This window comes from Monodon monoceros, unplaced genomic scaffold, assembly GCF_005190385.1.
Source record: "Monodon monoceros isolate NGI ecotype Baffin Bay Population unplaced genomic scaffold, NGI_Narwhal_1 Super_Scaffold_6, whole genome shotgun sequence".
Classification (NCBI taxonomy): Eukaryota; Metazoa; Chordata; class Mammalia; order Artiodactyla; family Monodontidae; genus Monodon; species Monodon monoceros.
The window spans coordinates 9,474,558-9,502,241 of NW_021703783.1; the positions used below are offsets into that span (position 1 = coordinate 9,474,558).

Consider the following 27,684-nt stretch of genomic DNA (forward strand, 5'->3'; position numbering starts at 1 on the left):
CGCCCTGGGACGTCCTGAGCTGCTGGTGCGCCGGGTGGGGCGGGCTGGGTGCCTTGGGTGGCCCCTCCCATCACCACCACCACCTACTTCAAGGGTGGCTGTGCTGCTGACGTCAGGCGGCTTTTGGCTCATTCCCTGGCACGGGGACTTTATTTTCATAACAGCAAGCGGTACCGTGGAACTGGAATAGGCGTGTCCTCTACCCCACCCCCCCCTGACCCTCCCCCGCCCCTTGTGCCTCTGCTCACCCCTTCTCTCCCTCCTCCCGCCGGCGACAGCCGCCTTTATAACTGCTCCGCGCCGGGAGGGCGGGATTGCTGCCCGTGGTCTCCGCTAGCACCGAGGGGCTCCTGTGCTGCCTCTGTGCGCGGGAAGCAGCGCCAAGTTCACTCGCCAAAGCCAAGGTACCAGGGTAAGTGAGGCGCACTGAGCACAGAACGCGCCCGGCCTCGGGACTGAAATCCTCCGGGGGAGGGGGGGGACGCCCGGTGGGGGTGGGAGAGCGGCGCTGGGAGGGGGGATACAAGAGGAAAGAAACCCTGATAATGGACTGCAGCTGGCTCGGAGCAAAAAACAATCCCAGGAAAGGAATTCCTGTAGTTTAATTCAATTCAGATCCCACACCCCCATCCCATTCCCAGGCTAAGAGGCAGAGAGCAAAAAGATAATCAGGATCAATAGTTTCTGCTCAGACACATTGAACAAACTGAGTAGGTGGAATCCTGGCCCGGCAGGTGAGCAGTTCTGGGATCAGTCTAGGGGAAGAGAAAAGTAGGAGGAAGATCTTAGAGGAATGGCAGGGAATTGCGTGGGTGCGCAGGAAGAGGGAGATGGTGACCACTGCTACTTTCCCCAGGTACTGTAAAGTGTCCATTTATTTTGTCCTTCCACGACAAGTGTGCCCTTCTGAATTTTGGGAAGTAGATTCTAGAAGCCGTCCCTTCTCTTGACGTGAGTGTGGCCCTCAGCTCTGCAGCATTCCCTCCTCTGCTGTCCCTTGAACTGCTCTGGATCCCCTGGGTTGAATGTCCAGTAATAGCCCACTTTCAGGCACCAACCAGATGGGACTTGGGAATGGGCCCAAACTGTCCAAGATGGTCCCTTAAACATCTATGGGGGAAGGAAGGGGAAGCAGCTCCGGTTCAAGGAATTTGAAGGACTTTCCATTCTTGACTTCTTTCCAGATTGATTTTTGCCTCTGAGGGTTTTGTAAACGCCACACCTGTTGAAGGGTTTGGTTGAATCAGCCAGGCCTGTGGGCTCATTCCTGAAGGGGAATACTTGAGCCACTTCAGATAGGAGGGGCCTGGGGAGGGGTGAGGATAGGGGGGGTCAGAACTCCACCCTCCGGTCTGTGTGCTGGCTTCTCCTAGGAGAGGGAAGAAATGGAGGGGGGCGGGGAAGGAGGGCCAGCAGAAGTGTCACCCAGGAAAGAGGCTGCTCTGGGGTGTGGAGAGGTAGGTGGGTGCTCCAAAGACAGATGGGAATGAGCGGAACTCAGAACGAGCTAACATTCCAGGGAAGCGCTCTGAGCCTTGAGTCAGGAAGCCTGATTTCTCATCCCAGCTCTGCAGGCCATGTAGCTGTGAGGAGGCCTGGGCTGGGCCTTGAGTTCCTCCTAAGGGGTCTTGGAAAGGCCCCCAGCTCCTTCCCAGGGCTGAGATTCTAGCCCTTCTCTATCTGTATGTGTCTCTTTGGGCGTCCTCATTGGAGTCTGCTTCTTTGTATTCCACTCCTTAGTGGGAATTGAAGGTAAGAGGGCGTGAAGAAGAGTTTTGACCGTGATTTTATTCTCATTCTGGGGGTTTGTCTTCAGGTCCACTGCTATTTAAAAATCCACAGACTGAGCTGAGGAAATGGGTAGGAAATGATGTGTTGGTATGATAGGGCCTTTAAAAACAATGAATCGAATAATAATTTTGCTTGAGGAGTCTCAAATTTTCTGAGTAGTTTGGTGTTTTTGCTTCTACTTATATTCCTATTTTTATTGCCTGTGGCCAGATTATATACATTTCTGTGCATTATTCCTGTACATTTCTTATTTCAGGCTTTTTTTTTTTTTTTGGTGTGGTCTAGAATATGCTGTTTTTATAAACATTCCATGACCACTTCTATAAAAGAAATCATAGAGAGAGGGCTGGTAAACTACATTCCTGCCTAAACACTTCCCACAGTCTGTTTTTGTAAATAAAGTTTTATTGGAACTCAGTTATGCTCATTGTGTATCATCTATGACTGCTCTCAGCTGCAAACAAATGGTCTGCAAAGCCATTTTCTAAGTTCCTTATTATCTGGTCCTTTACAAAAAATGTTTGCTGATCACAGATATAGAGGATCTGAATTACACGATTAATAGTAGAGATCTAATAAAATATGAAGATAGGGCATATTAAAGGATCCATAGAACATTTATAAAAATTTACCATATTACTATTTGCTTTTTCTATTTCATCTGCTGAAGACTGATAAAGAAGTATTAAAGTTTCTGTAACTGTAGTATTTCTTTTGATTTCTCCTTGTATTTCTGGTAGCTTTTGTTTTAGGTATTTTGGTGCTGTATTATTCAGTGCATAAAAGTTTATGATGGTTGTATCTTCAATGTGGAGTATTCTTAATTACTATTAAAAAAGCTTTTAGGTCGATATAATAGCTTTTTGTCTTGACTAAACTTTGTGTGATATTAATAACTCAACTCTTACTTAATTTTCTTACCTTGAGCAAGCTATTATTTAACTTTGTACCTGATACATAATACTTGCTAAATAAACATATCTGTTATTGTTCCTTTTTTTGCACTTATTTTCATTTTTTCCTTTCTTTTGCTTTCAACTTTTCTGAATCTCGTTGTTTTAGGTGAGGTTCTTATAGGTATAATATGGTTTAATTTAGTCTTTTCAAAATAAAAAATTACCATTTACATTTATTGTAATAATAGTTGCTTGCTATTGTCATCTAATTTTTGGCCATGTGGTCTGCTCTCTCTATCTTCCCCCACATTAGATAGTCTATACTGTATTTTTAGATACACTGAGTGTATGGTAGTACCATTCTCAGGGTTTAGAAATAAAGGCTTGTAAGGAGAGATAAGTTTAGCTTGGGAACATAAATATGTTACCTTCATATGTTGAAATAAAATACTTGAAAGAAGGTGTCTTTGAGAGCTTTGAGGTGGTATACCAGTAGAGGCCTTCACTTTATCCACCTATTTCCTGGAAATTTCATATCTTAAAATTCTGGGCCTAAGAGATTTAGTAGTTTCACTCAAAATCTTAAGTTAAAAAAGGGGATTTCAAGTATTTTATTTTATATTTCAGTAATTTATCTAAAGTTCACATGCATTGTTTAGAACAGAGGAAGATGGTAATACCTCCAAAAGTGAATAAACTGGGATGAACACTGTTGTTATACTTGTTTATATCTGCCTGTGGTGGAATGATGATTTATTTTCTCCCAGTTACTACATAGAAATTCAACTCAGTGATGTTATTCAGATGTTATTCATAAGCTGTTGCCATGATGCATCACTTTTATGTCATCAGAACATGGATGGCTTACCCAGAAGAGGGGATCCTGGACATTTCCCTGTAGACACTTTCCATTTACAACTAATCCTTCACCTAGGGCAGAGAAATTTCTGTGGGACTCCAGCCTCATCTTAGAGCTCAGCCAGATAAAAATATAAGGGTTAGCATCAGCACATATTCAGCTCCCCAAATTCTTCCTCCCCATTACTCATACTTGCTAATGAATAACTTGCTTTGAGTTATATTCACGCTCAGTTTTAGTCCAAAACATTTGCTCAACAACCACTGTGCAGAGCACATAGGGAGATACCAACAAATAGAAGACTTGCTCTATTTCCTTAAGAAGGTTGTTATCTGATAGGCGAGTTAGCACTGATATTAATGTATAATATATGACACATATATGGAAAAACTTGAGCACCGAGAAATACTTAATTGTAAAAACTATGAAGAGATCTACAAATTTAAAATGAGATGGGACTAATAATTAAAAAACCCTCACGGTAAAGGTAAGTTTTGGGTCAAGTTTCTACGAAACATGGTACATGAATTGTGACTAGGAGAAGGGTCTTTCTGGCAAGAATAACGCATGTGATGAGGCAAAGAGCGACTTTGTAAGAGAGGGTCTTAGATGAGCCCCAGTTCCCTTCCAGATAGAAAATACTCTTGGAAGTTTTGCTTACCTTGCACAGATGTGGGGAGGGGAGTTAGGAAACCAGGAAAAAGTGGGTGGGAGGACCAGTTGGAGAAAAGCCTTGAAGCTCACATTGAGGCTGAATCTGTTATAACAGACAAAAAGGCGCTGATATGCTTTTAATTAATATGATTAATATGATATGCTTTTCATTAATATGCTTTTAATTATGCATTTAATTAATATGCTTTAATTATTTATTTTTCTTTCGCTATGCTTTTAAATTGCTAAACCCAAAGATTCCTTCCCACGCCTTCTCTTCTTTGCTGCCCTTGTAACATTTAACTCCATCAACCAGTCTTTGGGAAACTGCTCCTTGACTTCTAGGAAACCAGCCGGACTTACTTCTTGTACTAACCCTGGCAATTTCTTTTGAACAACCTTTGCTGACTCCTGCTTCCATGAGACGGTGTCCCAGGGTTCTGTCTTTGGCTCTCTTGCTGCCGTGCAGGCTCCCTGTGTGATCTGGTCTCCTCCAAAGCCTTCCGACATCTGCTATGAGCCCGTGACCCCCCATCTGTGCTCATAGCCCAAACCTCTCCTGAGCCTCAGACTCACATGTTCAAGCACGCAGGGTCAGCACAATCTGGTGTCGTGGAGCCTGGCTTTTATTTAAAATTTTTTTTGGCCGTGCCACTCGGCTTGTGGGATCTCAGTTCCCTGACCAGGGATTGAACCCGGGCCGTGGCAGTGAAAGTGCTGAGTCCTAACCACTGAGTCACCAGGGAACTCCCAGGAGCCTGGCTTCTAAGAGCCAGGTGATCTTGGGCAAGTTATTTAATGTCTCTGTTCCTCTGTTTCCTCCACTGTAAAAAGAGGGCATAATCTGGCACGAACACACACACACCCCTCACTATATATGAGATAGAAAACCAACAAGGATCTACTGTATAGCACAGGGAATTCTACTCAATACTCTGTGATAACCTATATGAGAAAAGAATCTAAAAAAGAATGAATATATTTATAACTGAATCACCTAGCTGTACATGTGAAACTAACCCAACATTGTAAATCAACTATACTTCAATTAAAAAAAAGATCTTAGTTCCCCGACCAGGGATCGAACCCGTGCCCCCTGTGGTGGAAGCGTGGAGTCTTAACCACTGAACTGCCAGGGAAGTCCTCCCAATTCTTCTTAGATTTAACAAAGTTAAACTGGATATCTCTCCTCACGAGCCTGTATTTCTAAGCTCCATTTGGTTCTACCTTCTTAAAATCTCCCACCATTCCCCTGCCCATCTTTCAGGCCTCATCTCCCCCTGGTCTCCTCTCTAAAGCCTTTTTTTATTTTTTATTTTTTAACACTTTAGGTAGAGTGGGTCACTGTTTTCCGTGTGCCCTCAGCATTCCCGCACACGCTGCAAGCCTTATTTGTATGTCAGTGTGACTCTGTTGGCGCTCCTAGGGGCAGCGGCCACACCTTCTGTCTGCGGGTCTGCATGATTTGTATACTTCCCACAGCAAATGAGGGGAGATTGACCAAACGCAGGATTGCTTATTTTGGAGACTTCTTGGATGTGGTTTAAATAGAGAGGCTTGAACAGACTTGTGGTTGCCAAGGGGAGGGGTGTAAGGGAGGGATGGATTGGGAGTTTGGGGTTAGCAGATGCAAACTATTATACAGAGAATGGATAAACAACAAGGTCCTATTGTATAGCACAGGGAACTATATTCAATATACTGTAATAAACCATAATGGAAAAGAATATGAAAAAGAATATATACATTTGTATAACTGAATCACTTTGCTGTACACCAGGACCTAACACAGCACTGTAAATCAACTATACTTCAATTTCAAAAAAAAAAAAAAATAGAGTGAAGCTGGAGTCAGGGAGAAAAGCTTCAGAGAGCATAATAGTGATTTAGAGATGAAACAAAAGATTAAATTCTAATTAAGACTACTCATAAAGGGATATCCTTCCTAACTAATTCACACTGGATGTGTAACTTCATCTCTCCAAGAGTCAGTCTTATCACCTATAAAATGGGTTGTAGGAATATTAAATAAGAAAATAGATGTAAAAGCATGGAAATGAGTGAACACACATAGAAAAACATAAACACTCAGCATCGAGCCTGGCTCATAAGAGGACTCAGTATGTGACAGTAGTTGTCATTAGTTTTAATCATACTTGTATTGTGACTATTGTTATTACTACTGATTGAATGTGGCAATTCCAAGAATAGAGAGAAAATTAAAATGCTAGAAAATTGCCAATTTGCCTGGCTTGGGATGGTGTGAAGGCCCAGCTTTAACAAACACTTGAGTTATTTGGTATCATTCCCCAGGCAGTTGTCCTAAGAGGTCAGTATCGTCCTCTTCTTTTTCTTTTTATTAAAAATATTTTTTTATTGGATATAGTTGATTTACAGTGTTGTGTTAGTTTCAGGTGTGCAGCAAAGTGAATCAGTTATACATGTATCGTCTTCTTTTTTTTAGATGACAGAAGGAGACAGATCTCATAAGGAGGAACATAAGATCAGCTCTGGGCAAGATTCAGGGTCGCGGGTAATTCCTGCTCAGATAATCTGGGGTGGGCCGCATACAGTCAGCTCGAAAACCTACTAGGTCTGGACGTAAGAAACTCCAGACACCTCCCCACCTCTCTGGGGAAAGAGGAGTCTCAGAGGTTGCAAAGGAGAAGCTGAGAGACCCTTCACATGCTGGAATTTGTCCCTGCATCCCAGTCAGTGCTGTGTGTCAAGGCCAGTCTAGGGCCAGTCCTGCTCTAGCACCCCTGTGGCTCTGTCTGGCAGGTGAGCGTTCACCTTGCGTCTTGAGCCCAGCCCCTACTCAGACCCTTCAATCTCACCTCCAGCCCTGGTCTGGGGTTTGGTTAGGAGTTTGCAGCACATATTCTTTTAATGACAGGAAATGGGGCAGGAAGGAGGATGAGGGGGAGGGAGAAAGTGATTTGGAAATTGTCTACAAGGAGTTCCCTGGAGGGATGAACAGAGGAACTGGACATGGGCTCAGACCCCCTCGTTCAGCACCCATCCCTGCTTTGGAGAGGACGGAGGTTCCAGGAGACGGTGTCCGCACACAGAGGCCGCTGAAACCCCTTTTTCCTAAAGGGGCGGAGTCACAGGGCTGGGAATTGAGTGCAGCGACTCCCTCCTTCCCTGTCCTCCCCTCCCCCTCAGCCCCGGTTTCTGGTTCTTCTTTCTCCTTTCCCTCTCCCTTTCCTCCCTCCTTCGTTTTTGTTTTTTTAACCTTTCTGTCATGCCTTGGCTCACCTGAAAAGGGCTTAAGGCAATGCTGAGGGATGTCAGGTCTTGGTTGTGGGTGTTTGTGGATTATTGGACGGGCGGTAGTTGGCTCAGCTGCTGTAATAATTGAAGAGGGTCTCACCCTCATGACTCAAAGTCCTTTGTCGTGTCTCAGGCCAGAGGCTGCACACGCTGAAACCTCACCATCTCCCTCCAGAGTGCAGGGTTTAGTCAATCAGGGAAGTGAGTGGGAGTGAATGACTGGATTCCAGTAAATCCCTCTGCTTACTGGCTCTGCTTGCTCAGAATCCATGCTAGAGAAGACACCTGGGGTCACTTAGACAGGAGCCCAGCCGCGGCCAGGGCTGCCCCCCGTTTGGTCTTTGTAGGAGCAAGTCCTTTCTTGGTTGGACCCTAGGTCTCTCTGCCCTTTTTTGTCTTTGCTGTGCCTTGCAACTCGTGGGATCTTAGCTCCTCGACCAGGGATTGAATCCGGGCCACGGCAGTGAGGGCGCAGAGTCCTAAGCATTGGACCACCAGGGAATTCCCATAGGTCTGTCTGCCCTTGACTCTGGTTATGAGCAGACATAACTGGACCAGAATCTGGTTATTACTCTGGTCATACGATGTCCATATGACCACCAGTTCCATTTCATTTTCTCCTTCTGCTCCAGCCCTTAGGTTCTTCTCTGAGGCTGTTGCTTTAGCTCCTGGCAGTTTCTAATCCTAAATGCTGATGCTTCCCTTTTCTTCCTCAAACCCTGCTTGCTAGAAGACCTCAGCTTCTCAGAACCCTGTCCTTCGTCCCCAGCCACCTTCCTGGTGGCTCATCTGGGCCATTCCCTATATGACGCAGCGCCTCCTTAGTGCAGACCTGCTTGTGAGCGCGTTTGGTGAGTTTGATTTCTCTCTGACAAAATTCAAAGTGCTTAGGACAGTTCAGACCCGTTGCGAAATCGCTGTCATGCTGGGGAAGGGGTGGAGGAGGGTGAATTAGGTGCAAGAGGGTGGAGGAGAGGTGAAGTAGGAAGGATAATTCCAAAAAAATTAGTCACTCAGATAAAAAATTACTTTCTCAGAAGTTTTAAAAAAAACCGTTTGAGAGAACTGAGAACTATGAACCCTAACTGGATATTTGATATTAAAGGGTCATCGTTAATTTTTAATTTATTTTTATTTATTTTTTTATTTATTTTGCGGTGCACGGGCCTCTCACTGTTGTGGCCTCTCCCGTTGCGGAGCACAGGCTCCGGACGCGCAGGCTCAGCGGCCATGGCTCACGGGCCCAGCCGCTCCGCGGCATGTGGGATCCTCCCGGACCGGGGCACGAACCCGCGTCCCCTGCATCGGCAGGCAGACTCTCAACCACTGCGCCACCAGGGAAGCCCCATCGTTAATTTTTAAAGTGGGGTTAAGTTTAAAAGGGTTTTATCTTTTAGAGATACATACTGAAGCATATATGCATAGAATGATGTCTGGGATTTCTCACTAGATTAAGAATGATCTAGTGAGGGGGATGGGGATGTAGATGAAGGAAAATTGGCCAAATGGTGGTAAGTTTTGAAACCAAATGATGGGCCTTCATTATACTATTCTCTTTGTTTTTGAGTATGCTTGAAATTTTCTATAATAAAAACAAACATTAAAAAAAGTGTTTTTTTAAACATCTTTTTTTTTCATGTTTTTTTTTTTTCTTTATCTTGGTAAAATTTATTCTTTTTTTAACATCTTTATTGGAGTATAATTGCTTTACAATGGTGTGTTAGTTTCTGCTTTATAACAAAGTGAGTCAGCTATACATATATCCCCATATCCCCTCCCTCTTGCGTCTCCCTCCCTCCCACCCTCCCTATCCCACCCCTCTAGGTGGTCACAAAGCACCGAGCTGATCTCCCTGTGTCATGCAGCTGCTTCCCACTAGCTATCTATTTTACATTTGGTAGTGTATATATGTCCATGCCACTCTCTCACTTCGTCCCAGCTTACCCTTCCCCCTCCCCATGTCCTCAAGTCCATTCTCCACGTCTGCGTCTTTATTCCTGTCCTGCCCCTAGGTTCTTCATAACCATTTTTTTCTTTTTTTTTAGATTCCATAGATATGTGTTAGCATATGGTATTTGTTTTTCTCTTTCTGACTTACTTCACTCTCTATGACAGACTCTAATCCATCCACCTCACTACAAATAACTCAATTTCATTTCTTTTTATGGCTGAGTAATATTCCATTGTATATATGTGCCTCATCTTCTTTACCCGTTCATCTGTTGATGGATGCTTAGGTTGTTTCCATCTCTGGGCTATTGTAAATAGAGCTGCAATGAACATTGTGGTACATGACTCTTTCTGAATTATGGTTTTCTCAGGGTATATGCCCAGTATTGGGATTGCTGGGTCATATGGTATTTCTATTTTTAGTTTAAAAAAAGCATTTTAAAGGTAATTCAGGGACTGTTTCTCCATCTCCCTTGCACGATTGGGGGTGGGAGGTGGAGGTGAAATTGGGGAAAGTGGGGTTCTTCTCTACATACCCGCTGTCAATTGCTCATGGTGTTACTTGGAAAACTGGATTCACTTCTTAGTGAGTGTTGAGCCAAAAGACACAACCAAGCCAAAGATCTGGAGAAGGAAGGATTTATTATTATTTGTAGCAGGTAAGGAGAGCACCAGGGATCTTGCCCAAAGCAGTGTCTCCCCAAATGGCAAAATTGGGGAAGTTTCAAGCTAAGGCTCCATGCGTATTCATGAAGGGGCTCAGGCATCCACAGAGTCCAAGCTTTTGTTGACTGAAGTCATGAGGGTCAGAAAAGGTCAACACCATCACCCCTAGACTCCAGTTGATCTGGTGGTTGAGCACTTCAGGCTAATCTTTGAGCAGAGCTGGGAGTCTTTACAACTGATCTGTTATTATCTTTGCTCTTGGTACTTCTCTTGCCTGATCACAGTTGCTTATTTCTGCATTCTTTTGTTCCCTTAAGGTCATTAATTGCTGGGACTTCCCTGGTGGTCCAGTGGTTAAGACTTCGTCTTCCAATGCAGTGGGTGCGGGTTTGATACCTGGTCGGGGTGCTAAGATCCCACATGCCTCCTGGCCAAAAAACCAAAACATAAAACAGAAGCAATATGGTAACAAATTCAATAAAGACTTTAAAAAAATGGTCCACATCCAAAAAAAAATCTTAAAAAAAAAAAAAGATCATTAATTTCTAAAACCTGTTCATGGGCAAGCACTGTGACCAGGCTTAGATCACAAAACAACTTAGGCCAAAAATGGCTTCTCTTACGTCAAGAAAGCCATGCCTGGTCCTCTTTCTCCAGGGACCCCTTACCTTATGTGCTTACAGTGTGGGACCCCGGTCTGTGGGCACCAGGAGGCCCCAAGACACAAACCCTTCCTGCACAGCTGCACAGATGGGAAGGGCCTAGAGGTCCAAGTTGGGAGCAGGAAGCCTCTGCCCTACCATCCCTCTGTGCAGCACCGGGACCTTCCTTTAGGTGAAAACCTCATCAGTCTCTCAAGACTGACAGTCATCAAGTTCAGATTCCTTTATAATTATCAGGTAATTATGATAACAGCTACCTGTCAACAAACAGCACAGCCCTGAGGGGTGGGGAAGGAGCAGTTTCCGGGGAAGGGCAGGGAGGTGAGAGAAATACCTTTCCGGCTGGACACTGCCCTTATGATTAATCTGAGAGGGAGTGAGGTGGGGAGGTGGGGAGTGAAGAGAATCCTGGATCCTGGTCCCTTCCCCTGTGACGCTGCCCTTGAACTAGACCCAGCTCTTCCTCTTCTGTACCCTCAGCATAGACGAGGGGGCGTGTCCCCTCTCCCTGTCCGGTTCCACCCAGGGCCAAGTGTATCAGACTTTGGGGGGCCTTGTATTTCAGGGGTTGCCTGTATCTGAAGTGCATTTGCCTTTCTTTTTCCTCCTGTGTCTCATTCTGCACTGCCCTGGGGAGGTGGAACGTAACCCACTCTTTGCTCTGTGCTCTGCATGCAGTCGGGATGACCAGGGTGTCATTTCCCTGGAGTGGACTGCAGGTGACAGACCCCTGGCCAGGGAAGGCCACAGGAAGGTCGTGGCAGTGGTGGCAGATTACGTCCATCTGTCCATTTCTTCTACTACAGCAAGGATCATGTCTGATGTTTGTTTTCCCCTTTACCATTGAGCATCTAGAAGAGTGATTGACATGATTGACACATAGTGGTGCTGGTTGAATGAATGGCTATATTGCAAAGTGAAGCTTGCAGGGACTTCCCTGGAGGTCCAGTGGTTAAGACTTCGCGCTTCCCCTCCAGGGTACACGAGTTCGATCCCTGGTCGGGGAACTAAGATCCTGCATGCCACCCAACGTGGCCAAAAAAAAAAAAAAAAAAAAGTTAAGCTTGGAGAGGCAAATTTCATTACAAAGTATGGAAGATGGATTTAAGCCATCAATTATTTATTTATTTTATTCGAACACACCACACATAAAATTCTTGCATCTACATAATAGTCATTCATATACATATGCATGTGTTATATGGCATATACATATATATAATTTTTTCCTAATGGCTATGGGAATAAAACAATGCTGGGACACAACTATCTCATTGAACTGAAGAGATGATTTTGCATCTTTATTTATTATTATTATTTTAAAATTTATTTATTTATTTTGGCTGAGCCGGGTCTTAGTTGCAGCACTTGGGATCTTCGTTGGTGGCATGGGAACTCTTAGTTGCTGCATGTGGGCTCTTAGTTGTGGCATGTAGGATCCAGTTCCTCGACCAGGGATTGAACCCGGGACCCCTGCATTGGGAGAGTGGAGTCTTACCCACTGGACCACCAGGGAAGCCCATAGTTTGCATCTTTAAGGGAAGCAGTGTTTGAATTCTGTCTATGTGGAGGAGGATATGCTTGTTTGCTCGGCAGAGTCAGCCAGCAATTGTTCATTATGTGTCCCACCTCGCTGTGCTCCGTCTTGTGATTTGATCTTTTTTTTTTTTTTAATAAATTTATTTATTTATTTTTGACCGCGTTGGGTCTTCGTTGCAGTGCACGGGCTTCTCTTGTTGCGGACCACGGGCTCTAGGCGCACGGGTTTCAGTAGCTGTGGCTTCTGGGCTCTAGAACGCAGGCTCAGTAGTTGTGGCGCACGGGATTAGTTGCTCCGCGGCATGTGGGATCTTCCCGGACCAGGGATCGAACCCGTGTCCCCTGCCTTGGCAGGCAGATTCTTAACCACTGTGCCAACAGGGAAGTCCTTGATCTTTTTTTAAAAAATTCTTTTCCATTGTGATTTATTACAGGATATTGAATATAGTTCCCTGTGTTATGCAGTAGGACCTTGTTTATCCATTTTACATATAATAGTTTACATCAGCTAACCCAAACTCCCAATCCATCCCTCCCCCACCCCCTCCCTCTTGGCAACCACAAGTCTGTTCTTTATGTCTGTGAGTCTGTTTCTGTCTCATGGATAAGTTCATTTGTGTCATATTTTGTGATTTGGTTTTGAAGAGACAGGATGGAAGGGGAGGGGAGGGCGTTCTTTTTCGTCTTGGGTTGATCACAGCACCCCTGCAGTGCTGTGAAGGGCCCGAGAAATCTTGTTTATAAGCATTTATGGGTATGTGGTGCAGAAATTCTGAGCTGTTTTTTCTGCTATAAGGAAAGAGGCAGGACTCTGGGTATGTTTTGCTTCTCAATCCTAGCTGTCTTCTTCTTGCTGATTTCTTTATGCACATTTTCTCCCAATTTGGCACTAGGAGAGGCCAAGAGCTCTCACGTGTGCTTTTCTATGGAGGGGGTCTCAATGAGCCTTCCCTTCTTCTAACTCTGCCCCCGCTCCCCACCCCCCCAATATGTATCTTCTAGTCAATTCAAAAGATTTCTCTGTTGAGTGAGCAATCCTATCAGAAAAAGAAACACTAGAAAACAAAAAAGATTACACGCATAAATAGTATACAACAAATCAAAAAGAATCGTGCCATAGAAACTTATAAACAGTAATATAATTCAGAAAAAAATTATAGTTTTGTTGAGAAGCTGTTAAAACCACAGCGGTCCTGAATTTCAACGTCTTATCTGACACTGGCTTTGGAATTTGAGAACTATCCATTTTGAGGAAATATACAAACTCCTTTCTCTTCCCATTTCCCAACTCATCTTCCGACGTGTGCCCTGAATCCCAAGGAATTTGATTTCATGGGGTTTGGGAAATCAGCTGGGTCTAAAATTGACATGGAACTTGTGGAAGGAAAAAAGGCAGCAGATCTGGGAGATTAAGGACAGATGTATAGGAAGTAAGCTGCTCTACCTCAAGTTGATTTCTCATTATCCCTGAGTGGGTGAGTAGATTACCTGCTTTGTGGATCATCTATCACCTGGGAGCGCCTATCCTTCATGGGGCTGAACTAAGAGAGTAGAATTAGGACCACAAATAGCTGGTTTATGGGGCATCTGACGAGGGAAAGAAGGGGGAGGGAATATCTCAGATTGCATTCTAAGGCCAGTTAGAACTCCCTGGAGAGGTAGCACCTATAGTAGTTAGGACCAGGGATCCTCACCTAGAGCCAGGTAACCTGGATTCAAATCCTGTGTCTGCCATTTCCTGGCTGTGTGATGTTGGGCAAGTAACTTGATCTCTCCCTGCCTCAGTTTCCTCATCTGTCAAATAGGGATAATCATTTTTACCTTATAGGATTGCTATCAAATTAAACTAATAAATATATATATGAGAAGTGATTAGAAGGGTTTCTGATTCATAGTAAAAATGAGCATTAGCTATTGGTAATATTTTTTGTTGGGTCACCCACTGTTTTTGTGTCATCCAGGCCATCCCTCCTTACAGGTAGCTAATTAAGAGCTCACTCTGGGGAATTCCCTGGCGGTCCAGTGGTTAGGACTCCACACTTTCATTGCCGAGGGCATGGGTTCGATCCCTAGCTGGGGAATTAAGATCCAACAAGCCACAACGCGTGGCCAACCCTATGACAGGGAAGACCCCTTCCATTGCTTTTCTGGATTAGCAGAGCCATCCTTACAAACCTTAATTAAGAAGGGAAAATAATATGTGACATCAGAGCTGAAGAAGAGGACCCAGTGGCTGAGAGGGGAAGGCTGGCCTTCCGCAGAGAAATCCACAGTTCAGATAACTCCTCTTGTCCATGAGAGAATGGGATGCTTACAAATAATATCTGAGGCTGGGCCCAAGGTGGCAAAAAACTGGAGACTGACAAATTATGTTTAAAGTGTTTACTTTAAAAATTTTTTGGCCACACTGCCCTGCTTGTGGGATCTTAGTTGCCTGACCAGGGATCTAACCCGGACCCCACCAGTGAGAGCACTGAGTGCTAACCACTGGACCGCCAGGGAATTCCCAAAGTGTTAACTTTACGGTTACATATTTCCACGTTCACCAATTCCTAAGGAAACACTAGCCAAACATATCAGGAACCCTGGCAAGTTATCTGTGACGTATTTTTTGAGATGTGACTCTGAAACACCTCATCAGAGCCCTGGGCCCTCTGGCTTCAGGGTAAATATTAATATAGTTAAATTGCGGGGAGGAAGGTATGAGATTGTTTCTTCCCTTCATCAGCCTTTAGAATTTGCCATGAGAGGTGGAGAACAGCTAGTAGCTTGATCTAACGTTGTAAGTTCAGGGGCAAAACCCTGGCTAAATATACAAGATAGTTTCTGAATCGTTTTTGGTCCTCTGTGCCTGAGTTTGTGGGGAGATTCACCCCCACCTTGCGACTTTGCTTTCTTGCAGGACGAGAATGGCCACAGGTGCCCCCAATGGTTGCCGCTCGAACCTGGACCCCAGGTACTACAGGCTCTGCGATAAGGAGGCAGCCTGGGGTATCGTCTTAGAGGCCTTGGCGTCGGTGGGCGCTGTGACCTCGGTGGCCTTCATGATCGCCCTCCTGGTTTTCATCTGCAAGGTCCAGGACTCCAACAGGCGCAAAGTGCTCCCCACCCAGTTCCTCTTTCTCCTGGGTGTGCTGGGCATCTTCGGCCTCCCCTTCGCCTTCATCATCAGCCTTGACGGCAGCACGGGGCCCACACGCTTCTTCCTCTTCGGCATCCTCTTTGCCCTCTGCTTCTCTTGCCTCCTGGTTCACGCCTTCAACCTGACGAAGCTGGTCCAAGGGAGGCAGCCCCTCTCCATGCTGGCGATGCTGGGCCTGGCCCTGGGCTTCAGTCTGGTGCAGGATGTCATCGCCATCGAGTATGTGGTCCTCACCATGAACAGGACCAACGTCAACATCTTCTCCGAGCTTTCTCCTCCTCGGCGCAACGAGGACTTTGTCATGCTGCTCATCTACGTCTTCTTCCTGATGATGCTGACCTTCTTCACGGCCTCTTTCACCTTTCGGGGATCCTTCACTGGCTGGAAGAGACACGGGGCCCACATCTACCTCACTATGTTCCTCTCCCTTGCCATCTGGGTGACGTGGATCACCCTGCTCTTTGTTCCTACCCCCGGCCCCCAGTGGGATGACACCATCCTCAGTTCAGCCTTGGTGGCCAATGGCTGGGTTTTCCTGTTGGCTTATGTCGCACCCGAGCTGCAGCTGCTCACAAAGCAACGGAACCCCATGGATTACCCTGTGGAGGATGCTTTCTGTAAACCCCAGCTCGTGAAACAGAACTATGGTGTGGAGAACATAGCTTATTCTCAAGAGGGAATCACTCAAGGTACAGAGCCGGGCTGGGTAGAGAATCCCTTGTGGGAAAATGGGGGAGAATCATAAGATATTATTACTGTAAGGAACATGCAAGATTATCAGGTCATTCTCCCGATAGAACAGATAAGGTCCCCAAGGCTCAGATCTTACTTAAAATCATCCAGCTAGAGGGACCTCCCTGGTGGCGCAGTGGTTAAGAATCCACCTGCCCATGCAGGGGACAGGGGTTCGAGCCCTGGTCTGGGAAGATCCCACATGCCGCGGAGCAACTAAGCCCGTGTGTCACAACTACTGAACCTGCGCTCTAGAGCCCACGTGCCACAACTACAGAAGCCCATGCACCTAGAGCCCGTGCTCCGCAACAAGAGAAGCCACCGCAATAAGTCTGCACACCGCAATGAAGAGTAGCTCCTGCTCGCTGCAACTAGAGAAAGCCTGCACGCAGCAACAAAGACCCAATGCAGCCAAAAAATAAAAATTTAAAAAAGAAAACATCATCCAGCTAGTTAGAGACAAGTAGAACTAGAAGCTGGCCTTGGTGGTCTTTATCTAGTATGTTCTACCATGTAGATTTCTCTGAATCAAAACAAGATGGAGCAAAGGAATGGAAAAAGATTGATTAAATAAATTCCCCGAGACAAGTGGGCGAGATAGTGTTCTTTATACACGTCAACTAGGCAATCCTTCCAGAAATGTGGAGCCTTTGTAGATTTGAGTGCACAAAACCCAGCCGTGCAGTGACCGCAGAGCACAGAGTGGGGAGAAAGCTCTTTTATCATAAACCAGTGGGAATCTCCATAAATTTACTGAGGATTTCGATGTAGCCTGAAGAGATACATTTTATCGCCCATCCGTGGCCCACAGGAGGGAGTTTTGCTCTTGTCTGGAGTCCTGAGCAGCCAGGCTGCACTGATAGCCAGAAACTATAGATCTCTTGGGTTTACATCAGCCTCTGGGTCTAATCGGGGGAGGGGAGTGGGTATGGGACAGGAGTGAGGGACCTCCAAGGCCAGGTTCGTAGCTCCAGCTAGTAAATTTCTTTGCTCTTGAAGCCTTCAGTGCAAAGCTTGCCGGCGTTTCTCTCTGCAGCCCTGGTCCCTCTCCTGCGCAGTGGAAAGAGTGAAGGGAGGGAGAGGGCCGGAGGGGAGATTTTACCACCCACCCCCTCCTGTGAATTCCCAATGGACACTCTCACTCTGTCACCTCATGCTTGGACTCTGTGTTATTGGTCCCTAACTAGTCTTCCTTCCCTTATTATTAATTCATTAATTTATTTAGGCTGTGCAGGATCTTAGTTGCGGCACGTGGGATCTTTAGTTGCGCCACGCGGGATCTAGTTCCCCAACCAGGGATGGAACCTGGGCCCCCTGCATTGCGAGCTTGGGGTCTTACCCACTGGACCACCAGGGAAGTCCCTAGTCTTCCTTCCTTTAATCCTTCCTTCCTTTAATCCTTCTTTCCCTTCATTCCATTGGCCATTGCCAGCCTCCCCTCCCTAAAATACTTCTCTGGCAACTACAGCCAGAGTTCCCTTCCTGCCCACACGCCTCACTGGCGCCCCAGCATCCACTGCATTTCCTGAATCCTTGATGAGGCTTTTCACAGCCTGAACCCACCACCCCTGAAGCTGTGCTCTCAGTTCAAACAAACCAAGTCCCTGCAATTTCCTGCCTGCTTGTCTGGGCTCAAAGAGCGTCTGTCCTCCGCCTGACGCGTCCCTCCTTATTCTTGCCCTTTTGCAGAGTCCCTATTCCCCAGTCTCCCTCAGTCTTTGCTCCGCCCGCCTAACTCTAGACCTTTGAGATGACCTTAGCAGAGTCTGTCTCATTGCGTAGTTATTTGTGTAGCTGTCATATATTCCGGACTCTCCAGCGGCACCATCAGGGCAGGAATCATTCTGATTAATGCTTCTATTCCTCACAATATCTTACAGACAGAAGGTGTTTAGGTATTTATTGAGTAAACTGAACAGGTAAATTTGGTGGGAAATAAATGGATTGCTTTACGTTGTATTTATTTAGCCGTGCCCTGCGGCATGTGGGATCTTAGCTCCCCAACCGGGGATCGAACCCAGGCCATGACGGTGAAAGCGCCGAGTCCTAGCCACTGGACCGCCAGGGAATTCCCTAAATCGTATTCATGATGAGCGTATGTGTTTACTCGTCTGTTCCTGAGTTTAAATCCCTCTGATTTTGGACTTCCCTGGTGGTCCAGTGGTTAGGACTCGGTACTTCCACTGCAAGGGGCATGGCTTCCATCCCTGGTCGGGGAACTAACATCCCGCATGCTGTGTGGTGTGGCGAAAAAAAAAAAAAATTCCCTCTGATTTCCCCTAAATACATAGAAAACAATTACTCACAGGTTCTATCCCTTCACAAAGAAAATCGTGACTTTCTCCCCCCCTGTTTGGGCAGGTAAGGAAGTGGGTAAATCTCCAGTGAGATTCTCTCTAGGTACACCTCCAGCCAGATCTATGTCTGAAAAGACGGGTGTCAGATGTGCTTTTGGAGTGGTCCTAGGATGAGGAGGGCTCTGGAGAGGTTTTGGAAAGCATTTCCCTAGTGATTATATGTAGCTAGTTGTTCATTTGTTCAACCAGTTTTGGGCTGACTCTGTGCCTGGGCTTGAGGACACAGTCTCCTCCACATGAAACTGACCATCTACCAGGGAGACAGAAAATTAAAGGGATAAAGCATCATGCTTTATAAATAACTGGGGCGAGCAGAAGTGGGGGCTGTCAAGGAGGGAACCCTGACATTGACCTAATCTGCATTGTCTGTTTCAGGTACTGAAGAGACAGGTGACACGTTCTGTGCCCCGTACTCCACCCATTTCCAGCTGCAGGTAAATGAGCTCTTTCTCTTTTTTTCATCAGCAGTGTTAGCAACCCAGGAGCATTTGTCCTTTGGGAATAGATGATGTTGCCACTCTGATGGCCCCTAGATGCCACCTAGAAAGGATCACGGGTCTACTTTCTGTAATCTGCCTCATGGGATTAGGACAGGAGACTGGAGTGCAGGGCAGGGGAGGGCTTAGAGGAAGGGAAGGAAAGTTAGACTCCTGCCCAGGTTGGAGTGCAGAGTGCTGTGGAAATGGCCGGGAAGTGGAGTGGGTTGAACAATACGAGTGTTTTCTTTTCAGAATCGGAACTCCCCAAAGGATTTCTCCATTCCGCGGGCCCAGTCTCGGGTTAGCCCTTACAGTGACTATGAAGGAAGGAAAGATGTCAGTTAACACGTCCCAAAGGGTGGGATGAACACAGCAAGTCAGCAGAGCCAGCGGGGAGTTCATGGGACATGGGCTGAGTCCTGAGTCTTCCCAGGAAGCTGTACGGAACATCACAGGAAGACCTCGCCTCCCTGCAGCCTTCAGCCACGATTCTTCTGTTCTGGGGTTAATGAGGGCCGCCGGGACCAGCAGTCCTCAGTAGCACTGTAGTTGTTTCCTTTGCCCCATAGTTAGGCTGCTTCTCTCGAGTGGGAGTCTCGGGCAACTCAGGGTGGCCCTTAACCATCCCTGCCATCTTACACATGACTCAGGCTCTGGTCATCTGACCACACACTGGCTCATTCAGCCTCAGAAGCCAACTTTTTTCCAACTGTGGGCTGATTCTGTGAGAATCGCTTGGCTCAGAGCAGAGCTGCCTATCTGAGCAAACCAGCAAAGGCCCGTCTCTCAGATCACCCCGCCCACATCTACACTGGAAGCCAACTTACCCACACCTCCCTGCATGCCCGGATGGCAGGCGCTAAAAGTCACCCGAAATTTGCTAACCTCTGTGATGCTGCCTAACCAGGGTCCCCAGTGCCAATTCACTCCCAGACTCACCGTTGGTCCCCAGACTCACCTCCCTGCCCCCTGTGCTTCACCGGGAGATCTCCCTCCAGCCCTCACCAGCATGGACAAGCCCAGTTTCTCTCTGCCAGGAGAATGTGGGCACTGGGTTGCTCTAAGTTCTGCTCAGTGCTCTAAGCACTGATTCTTCTCCCATCCCCTCGCTCCTCAGACCGTGTTCACCCCCCGCGTTCTGGAAGTGGGTATTGTCCACTCGGGGGAGCGTGCCTTGTAAAATAAGTTACTCACTGTTCTTCACTGGAGATGCAATAAAGGTGTGGTGGCAGCTCTTGGACTGTTGCTGTGGCAGTGTGAGCGGTGGACGCCGGACACGGGGAGAGTTGCAGGCTCGCTCTCATCTTCACGGGGGAGCTGAAGTTCAAGGTTCAGTCCCACTGGGTGTGGACTTGACCTTTCTTTCCTCCTCCTTACGTCTACGACAAGTGTGTGTTCCCCAGTTTTGGGGGTGAGTGGCAAAGGTGAGGGGGAAGCTGGGAAGGGTCATGGACCTGAGGTTTTGCTCCAGGAAACAGAGGAGTGGCAACTTCGGAATGGGGTTTGGCAGCCCCGGTCAGACAGGGAGGAGACCTCAAAGGCAGTTTCTCGTTTCATCTGAGGTTTAATTGTAGGAGGGGATAAATTCAGATCCCTAATTTGACAGAATTGGTTCATAATATCTCTCGGAAAAGACAAGGGTACCTAACAATGATCATTTGCTTAATCCCAGAAACGGCTTTGTGGGGTGGGGCAATTGAAACTCGCTTTTGGGTGAAGAAGAAAAAAAGAAATCCCCACGCGCAGAAACTGAATGACCTTTACGAGATTATAGCTGAGTTAGGGAGTTACCGCCTAAGAGCTTGACGCTTGGCTTCTCATCACAAAGAAAACCCAGTTTTCTGGGGAGAGGTTGGAGAGGAATTAATGGCTTGCCGAATTAGGGATATTGACATTCCACGGAGATTTAGTTGATTGTTTCCCATATGATTTCGCACTCACATTAGCCCAGCTTTGTATTGAAAAGGGGAATTACAAATGATGATGTGGATCCTTCTAGACCATTCAAGTCTTCTTCCCAAAGAGGCCATAACCCAGTGAGGTTTGTTCTGAAGAGAAAACAATATCGTTTCATGGATATTATCTATTGCAGTGTGGATACTCAAGAAACATGTATTTCCTTCCCTCCTTTCTCTCCTTCTCTGTCTCTGGCCTGTCAACCAGGCAAAGGGGGCTGAGGGAGAGGTAAAGCCACAAAATACTGTGAATTTGCTTTCTCATTAAGGAAAGAATGTGCCAGGCCTTTGTAGCCCATGATGGCCATCCTCAAGCCTCTTCAAAAACAGGAGAGGGGGGCTTCCCTGGTGGCGCAGTGGTTAAGAATCTGCCCGCCAATGCAAGGGACAGGGGTTCAAGCCCTGGCCCGGGAAGATCCCACATGCTGCGGAGCAACTAAGTCCGTGTGCCACAGCTACTGAGCCTGCGTTCAAGAGCCCGCGAGTCACAACTACTAAGCCCACGTGTCACAACTACTGAAGCCTGTGTGCCTAGAGCCCGTGCTCCACAACAAGAGAATCCACTGCAGTGAGAAACCTGTGCACCACAACGAAAAGTAGCCCCTGCTCGCTGCAGCTAGAGAAAGCCTGCGCACAGCAGCGATGACCCAACACAGCCAAAAAATAAATAAATTAATTAATTAAAAACAAACAAACAAACAAAAGACAGGAGAGGGCATGGAAGTGGCACCCATCGCTGGAGATTGGTTTCTCCTCCAAGAAATACAGTTTGGGGACTTCTCTGGCAGTCCCGTGGTTAAGCCTCCACACTTGCACTGCAGGGGGTATAGGTTCGATCCCTGGTTGGGGAACTAAAATCCCATGTGCCACGTGGCATGGCCAAAAACATTAAAAAGTTTAAAAAAAGAAAGAAGTACAGTTTGGACAAGTAGATCATCACCTCACTGAGTTCTTTTACTTTCCAGGTGGCAGAAGAATGCTGCCCATTCAAATAGCACTTGTCACCCCTGTCCCCTCACCCATGCTAACCTGACTTCAGGTCTCTGTCTTCTGGACATAATGAAATGCTTTTATTAAAATAGGGACATCTCAGGGACTGGAGGTTTGGGAATCTGAGGATCGCTATGCTACTGGAGAAGAGTGTTTCAAAGCCCTCCTGTAAGTCTCCGTCTCCACCTGGGCTGACATAGAATGTGCACCTTTAGCCCAGCCTGGTCCTTGAGTGACGTCAGTTGATTGATGGCTGGAAACCAGAACGGCATCCCCTTGTGACTAAATGGGTGATAATGAAATGAAGCTCAACAACCTTCCCCTCATCTTTCACTGTCAGTTGAGAAATAGACCGAGTGTCGCCTCTGCCTCTCACTTTAGGCTGAGGCCGTCCACAGCGGCCATCCCCCCTGGTTCCACTGGATGGCGGTGACACCTCAGGTATCGGCCCTCAGGGACTCAGCCTAAGTCCACAGCTGCTCTTCTGTGAAGGGTACGAGGCAGGGCTGCAGCTACTCAGCTGGCTTGAGGCAAACGTGTCCCATTTTAAAAGGCTTGAACGCGTGAGCCGTTTGCATTCTCCCTCCCACCTTCTTTAAAGAATCCACGCTCCATCTCCTTTCCCGGAGCTTCATTGCCCTGTGTCTCATCTTTGTGAAACTCTCCAAGGTATTTCCAGCTCATCTGCATGCAGCCTGGCATCTTTACAGATATTGGTCTCATAGGCTGTTGTTATTAATGTCGAAGAGTATTTATGTGGTGAGAACATTGGCTTTTGTCAGGGAAAGTTTGCCAAAACCAAGAGTACGGTCTGGCCCCGGAAATGCAGCGGTGAAATCCCCTCCCCATGCATTCTGGGTTTTCTGCCGTCATTTCTAGACTTGTCAGCGTCCCTGAGAACCGAACTGAGCCCCGCCAATCTTTTCCTCCTTTTCCACTTCCTCCTGTTGCTACCGGGTTTGCAGGTTTGCCACTGTTCCAGCCCCAACCTGAAACACGAGATTACTTTAGAACCGGAGGTGGCAGCTTCAGAAAAATCTTTCTCAGGTGTCGATTGCTGAGATCCCGGATCTGGGAACTCGGCCTCCAGGGTGTAGCCAGCTGCCTTTGGAAATTCTGTGGTCCACCTGTGGTCATTTTCTGGCATCCCTTCCATCGGGCAGGTAATGATTTGCCTCCTTGGCTTCAGGTTTTCCAGGTATGCAGAGGAGTCTGTGTGGTAGAGGATGGGTGCCTCACCCCGATTTCTGCAACCTCCTGATTACCACCACTTCCCTGCCCCTTCAGAGTGGGACACTCCACTGCCTAAAACGTTAGCGTTTGAGAAGGTCACAGAGCTTCCGTAGTTGGTAACCACAGCCCTCATTTTACAGAGGAAGGAATTCAGTCCTGAAGGACTTAATGCAACGGGGCTCAGATTTCTGGTACTGCGCTCCTTCTACTGTCAACACTTGTGTGGTCTGTTTTAGATACTTTTTTTTCCAAAGGGGGTGTTTGAGAAAAGAATCAGACAAAATGACTGTGGTCAGCATATATTTTAAGCTCTCCTCTCATCTTCCTTTGCCTCCCCAGATGCCTTTCCTGCCGCCCACCCCCTGTTTTCTCCTCCAGGCATCCCTCCCCCCGGGGCATGGAAGCTGTGGGGAGAGGGACCCGATGAGGACTGACATTTTCTGGGTCACCCCAGGTCACTCCTCTGCAACCTCCAAGCCACACGAGCCTCCTTCTGTCAAAGGAGGGGCTGCAAGGGAAGGCAAGAGTTCATCTTCCCGGTTGCTGTAATAATCCTTCCACTTCCTTGAGTCCCAGCCTGTGTCAAAAACCTGTACCCAGCCCCTGTTCTTTTCCTTTGCCTGGAGCTATAGATCCCCTTGGCAATCTCTCACTCCCTATGCGATTTCTTTTTCTTTTTTTCAGATGGAAGTATAATTGACTTACAATATATTCGTCTCAGGCGTGCGACATAGTGATTCCATATTTATATTCATTACAAAATGATCACCACCCTATGCGGTTTCTGATGGCAGATTTCAGAGGCAGTCCTTAGGAAAACTTTGCAAGGAGCTGTTGTGTGTGTAGTGGATCTCAAGCACCAGATCCAACCACGATCTTAGACAGAAAAGAAGATGAAACTTGAATGAAATTTGGTTACCAGCTGCTTTGAGTCAGATCCCCTTCCACAATATGATCTACCAAACCCGCTGGATTTTTATCAACTCAATTTAAAAAGCTCTGAGAAACCCATGTAGCTATGCCCTGAGCTCTGGGACATGGTGGTAGAAGTTCGCACCATACCCTGCGATTATGTAAAGCTACTTCCTTTCTCTTAAGGAGGAATAATTCCAGATCAACCATTTTTTTACCCACAAGAAATTGAAATAGTAAAAGCATACATTGTTTTAGCAGGTATCTTTAAAAAATTTTTTTTATTGGAATATAGTTGATTTACAATGCTGTGTTAATTTCTGCTGTACAGCAACATGATTCAATTATACATCTATATATTCGTTTTCATACTCTTTTCCATTATGGTTTACCACAGGATACTGAATGTGGTTCCCGGTGCTATACAGTAGGACCTTGTTGTTTATCCATTCTACATATAATAGTTTGCGTCTAGCATGATATCTTTATGAACAAGCTATCTTCATGAAAAAAGCAGGTCTAATGACCATAGAGTTAGGTTGAGTCATAAGTCAAACATCCAAGAAAAGGTCATTTATTAGCCTGAGGTCTCCAGTGGTGTCCCACAGGGCTCTGTTTTTGGATCTGTTTGGGTAACATTTTTATTGACCACTTGGATAAAAATAAAGCATATTTCTCAAATTTTGCACATGACACAAAATTAGGAAAGACTGAATAATGAAACCAGAATACAAATGTATTGCAGTAGACTGGAATAAAGATCCCAGACCAAGCATTTAGTTTAATAGATGTAAATGTATTCATGCCTCCAGAATAAATTACATAAGTATAGGTTGGAAAGGCTTGGTTCGACCGCAATTTTTATGAAAAAAGCCTGGTAGTTTTAGGTGTTTATAAGACTGATAAGGACCAAGCAGACAAAAAGCCAACTCAATCGAAGGCAGCCCTGATACCATCGTGAAATCTGGGTCAAGGCAGGTGCTCTTCCCACTGAACTCGGGGCAGGTTATACCACATCAGAATATTAAATCCATTCTGTGCATCTCACTGTAATGGAGGAGCTTCTAACGGAGGAGCTATTTTTAGAACGACATGAGATACAGCATGGTTGATGGTATTGGAGATATTTCATCCGGAAAGGAGAAGACTTTGCAGGGTGTATGACCATCACCACAGCTAACATTTATCGTGTGCTTCCCCTATGCCAGGCTCCACTGAAGTGCTTTACTTGTTTCGTATAATTTAATACTTATAAAAACCATATGAGTTATTAGGATCATCATCTCCCTTTATTGAACAGCTGCAGAAATGGAAGCATTAAGAGGTTAACTAGTGTCCAAGGTGACACAGTTGCCAAGTGGGAGGGCTGGGAGTCAAAGCTGGAGGGCCACCTCTGGATGTCCTATGCACAGCTCCAGCCCACCTCAACTACCTGTAATCATGACAGCACAGCAGACGGCTCCAGGGTTAGAAATTCGAGGGAGACGGATCCCAGAAGAGCTGCCTGCAAAGCGGTGGGTTATCTCTTGCTGGAAGTGTTCAAGGTCAAGGGTGCTCTGCTGAGGATAATGCGGGGAATTCTGCGTTAGGAATGAGGCCGGACCAGATAACCTCTTGTAACCCTCTGGGCTCTGGACTTTTACTTGCCGCGTTGTTGTTCTTGGTGCCCTCACCTTTTAGTAAGTGTTATTATTGGGGGTCTTAATCCATCCCCTGGCTGGTAGTTGTATTTTACAGAACCCTTCTTCATAGCCTTGCTTTAGAATGGAAGGTGCCTTGTGAATGGAGTCTGTGCCATGTTGTGAATGGAGTCTGTGCTATGTTGTGAATGGAGTCTGTGCTATGTTGTGAATGGAGTCTGTGCCATGTTGTGAATGGAGTCTGTGCCATGTTGTGAATGGAGTCTGTGCCATGTTGTGAATGGAGTCTGTGCCATGTTGTGAATGGAGTCTGTGCCATGTTTAATTTTGCGTTTACTGTGGACGTGATGATGATGATGTAGAACCCTCTGCATCGATACTTGAACTTTATAAAAACCAGTGTGCCCCTACCCCTTGCCTCGGGTACATGCACTCCATGCCCAAAATATTGCCTGATTTAGTTCTTTACTCAAAAGCTACTATGTCTTAAGTTCAAAAACTACTAGTCCATGTCGTTCTTCAAGGGGGATTCATGGCATAAGAACGCTATGATCCGTATTGCTCAGCAAAATCAAAGAGGCTTGTGGGTTGCGCCTGTACAGCATGAGCTCAGTCCTCTGAGTCATGAGCCCATGAAGTCTGTGAACACTTGGGAACCAGGATGAGGGTCAGAGGGAGCATCTGATTGTACTTAGCTAGTCGAGAGAGAGAGACAGAGACAGAGACGGAGACAGAGAGACAGGGAGAGAGAAGAAGAAGAAGAAGGAGGAGGAGGAGGAGAAGGAGAAGAAGGGGAAAAAGGGGAAGAAGAAGGAGGAAGAGGAGGAGGTGGAGGAGGGGGAGGGGGAGGGGAAGAGGGGCAGGGGAGGGAGAGGAGGGGGAGGAGAAGAAGGGGAAGAAGAAGGAAGAGGAGGAGGAGGAGGAGGAGGAAGTGGGAGGAGAGGGGAGGGGGAGGACCAGGGCTGTGTTGGGGAGAAAGTGTGGGAGTGGGGGTGAGGAGATGGGGAGAGAGGGTTGAAAGGCAGGAGGAAGGGTTGTAACGTCAACCAAATAATGGCAAAATAATGAAGAAAAAAGCATTGTAAGGTGAAATAAAAGTTAAGGACTTAAGAATCAGAAATTCAGGAAAACATTAAGTTCCAGTTCCCAGAGTGTCATGAGCTGTCTGTGATATTGGGCAGATGGGTTTGGGTTTGACCTCATCACAGAACCTCCTAGGAAGGATGGCTGTTTTTCCCTCTAAGTTCCCAGAAGTTCCCTGAATCATGAAAGGCTGGGACGGTGTGAGGAGAAGCAGCCTCTGAAGGCATGTGGTTCTTCTGATTGCACTGACCCTCCCTCCCCCCTCCCCTCCGCACCCCCTTCAAAGGCACTGGCTGGGGCCTCTGTCCCCTCCTTTCCCTGACACACCACACCTCGAGGCAGTGACACACCAAACCGGAACCCGTTTATTTTCCCCAGGTCACTGGGGTGTGTGCATGCGTATGTGTGTGTGTGTGCTGCATTTAATTTTAGGAGAAAACAAGAGGATAGGGGGAAAAAGTGTTCTTGGGAATACCCTGGCGGTCCAGTGGTTAGGATGGTTAGGACTTTCACCAAGGCCTGGGTTTGATCCCTGGTCGGGGAAGTAAGATCCCGCAAGCCACATGGCACGGCCAAAAAAAAAAAAAAAAAAAAAAGGCCTTGGTTTAAAAAGAAAAAAAAAATTGTTCTTTATCAAGTCCACATAAGGGATAAATGGAAGAGTTTTCATGCTCTCCAAATATATTTTCCAGCAGCCTATGGGAGTCTCTGAAATCCCAGTACATGTGTGAGGTGTCCGCCTGTGTAAGCACATGTGCACTCCACCCCCCAGCCCTCCCCCCGGCAATACACATATCTACCCTTGCCTATAGCCACAGATCAGATGGAACTGTAAGGTACGGAGAGCCATTCTCACAAGCGTGACGAA

At 46.6% G+C, this 27,684-nt stretch overlaps 1 protein-coding gene across 1 annotated transcript; it reads left to right on the plus strand.

Moving 5' to 3' along the window:
* Positions 1–313: 313 nt before the first annotated feature.
* On the plus strand, positions 314–20,228 carry GPRC5A (G protein-coupled receptor class C group 5 member A). The gene is made up of 4 exons (XM_029205863.1): positions 314–412; positions 15,196–16,124; positions 18,900–18,958; positions 19,256–20,228. The coding sequence occupies exons 2-4, from the start codon at positions 15,203–15,205 to the stop codon at positions 19,346–19,348; spliced, it is 1,074 nt and encodes a 357-aa protein (XP_029061696.1). The 5' UTR covers positions 314–412; positions 15,196–15,202; the 3' UTR covers positions 19,349–20,228.
* The last annotated feature ends 7,456 nt before the right edge of the window (positions 20,229–27,684 follow it).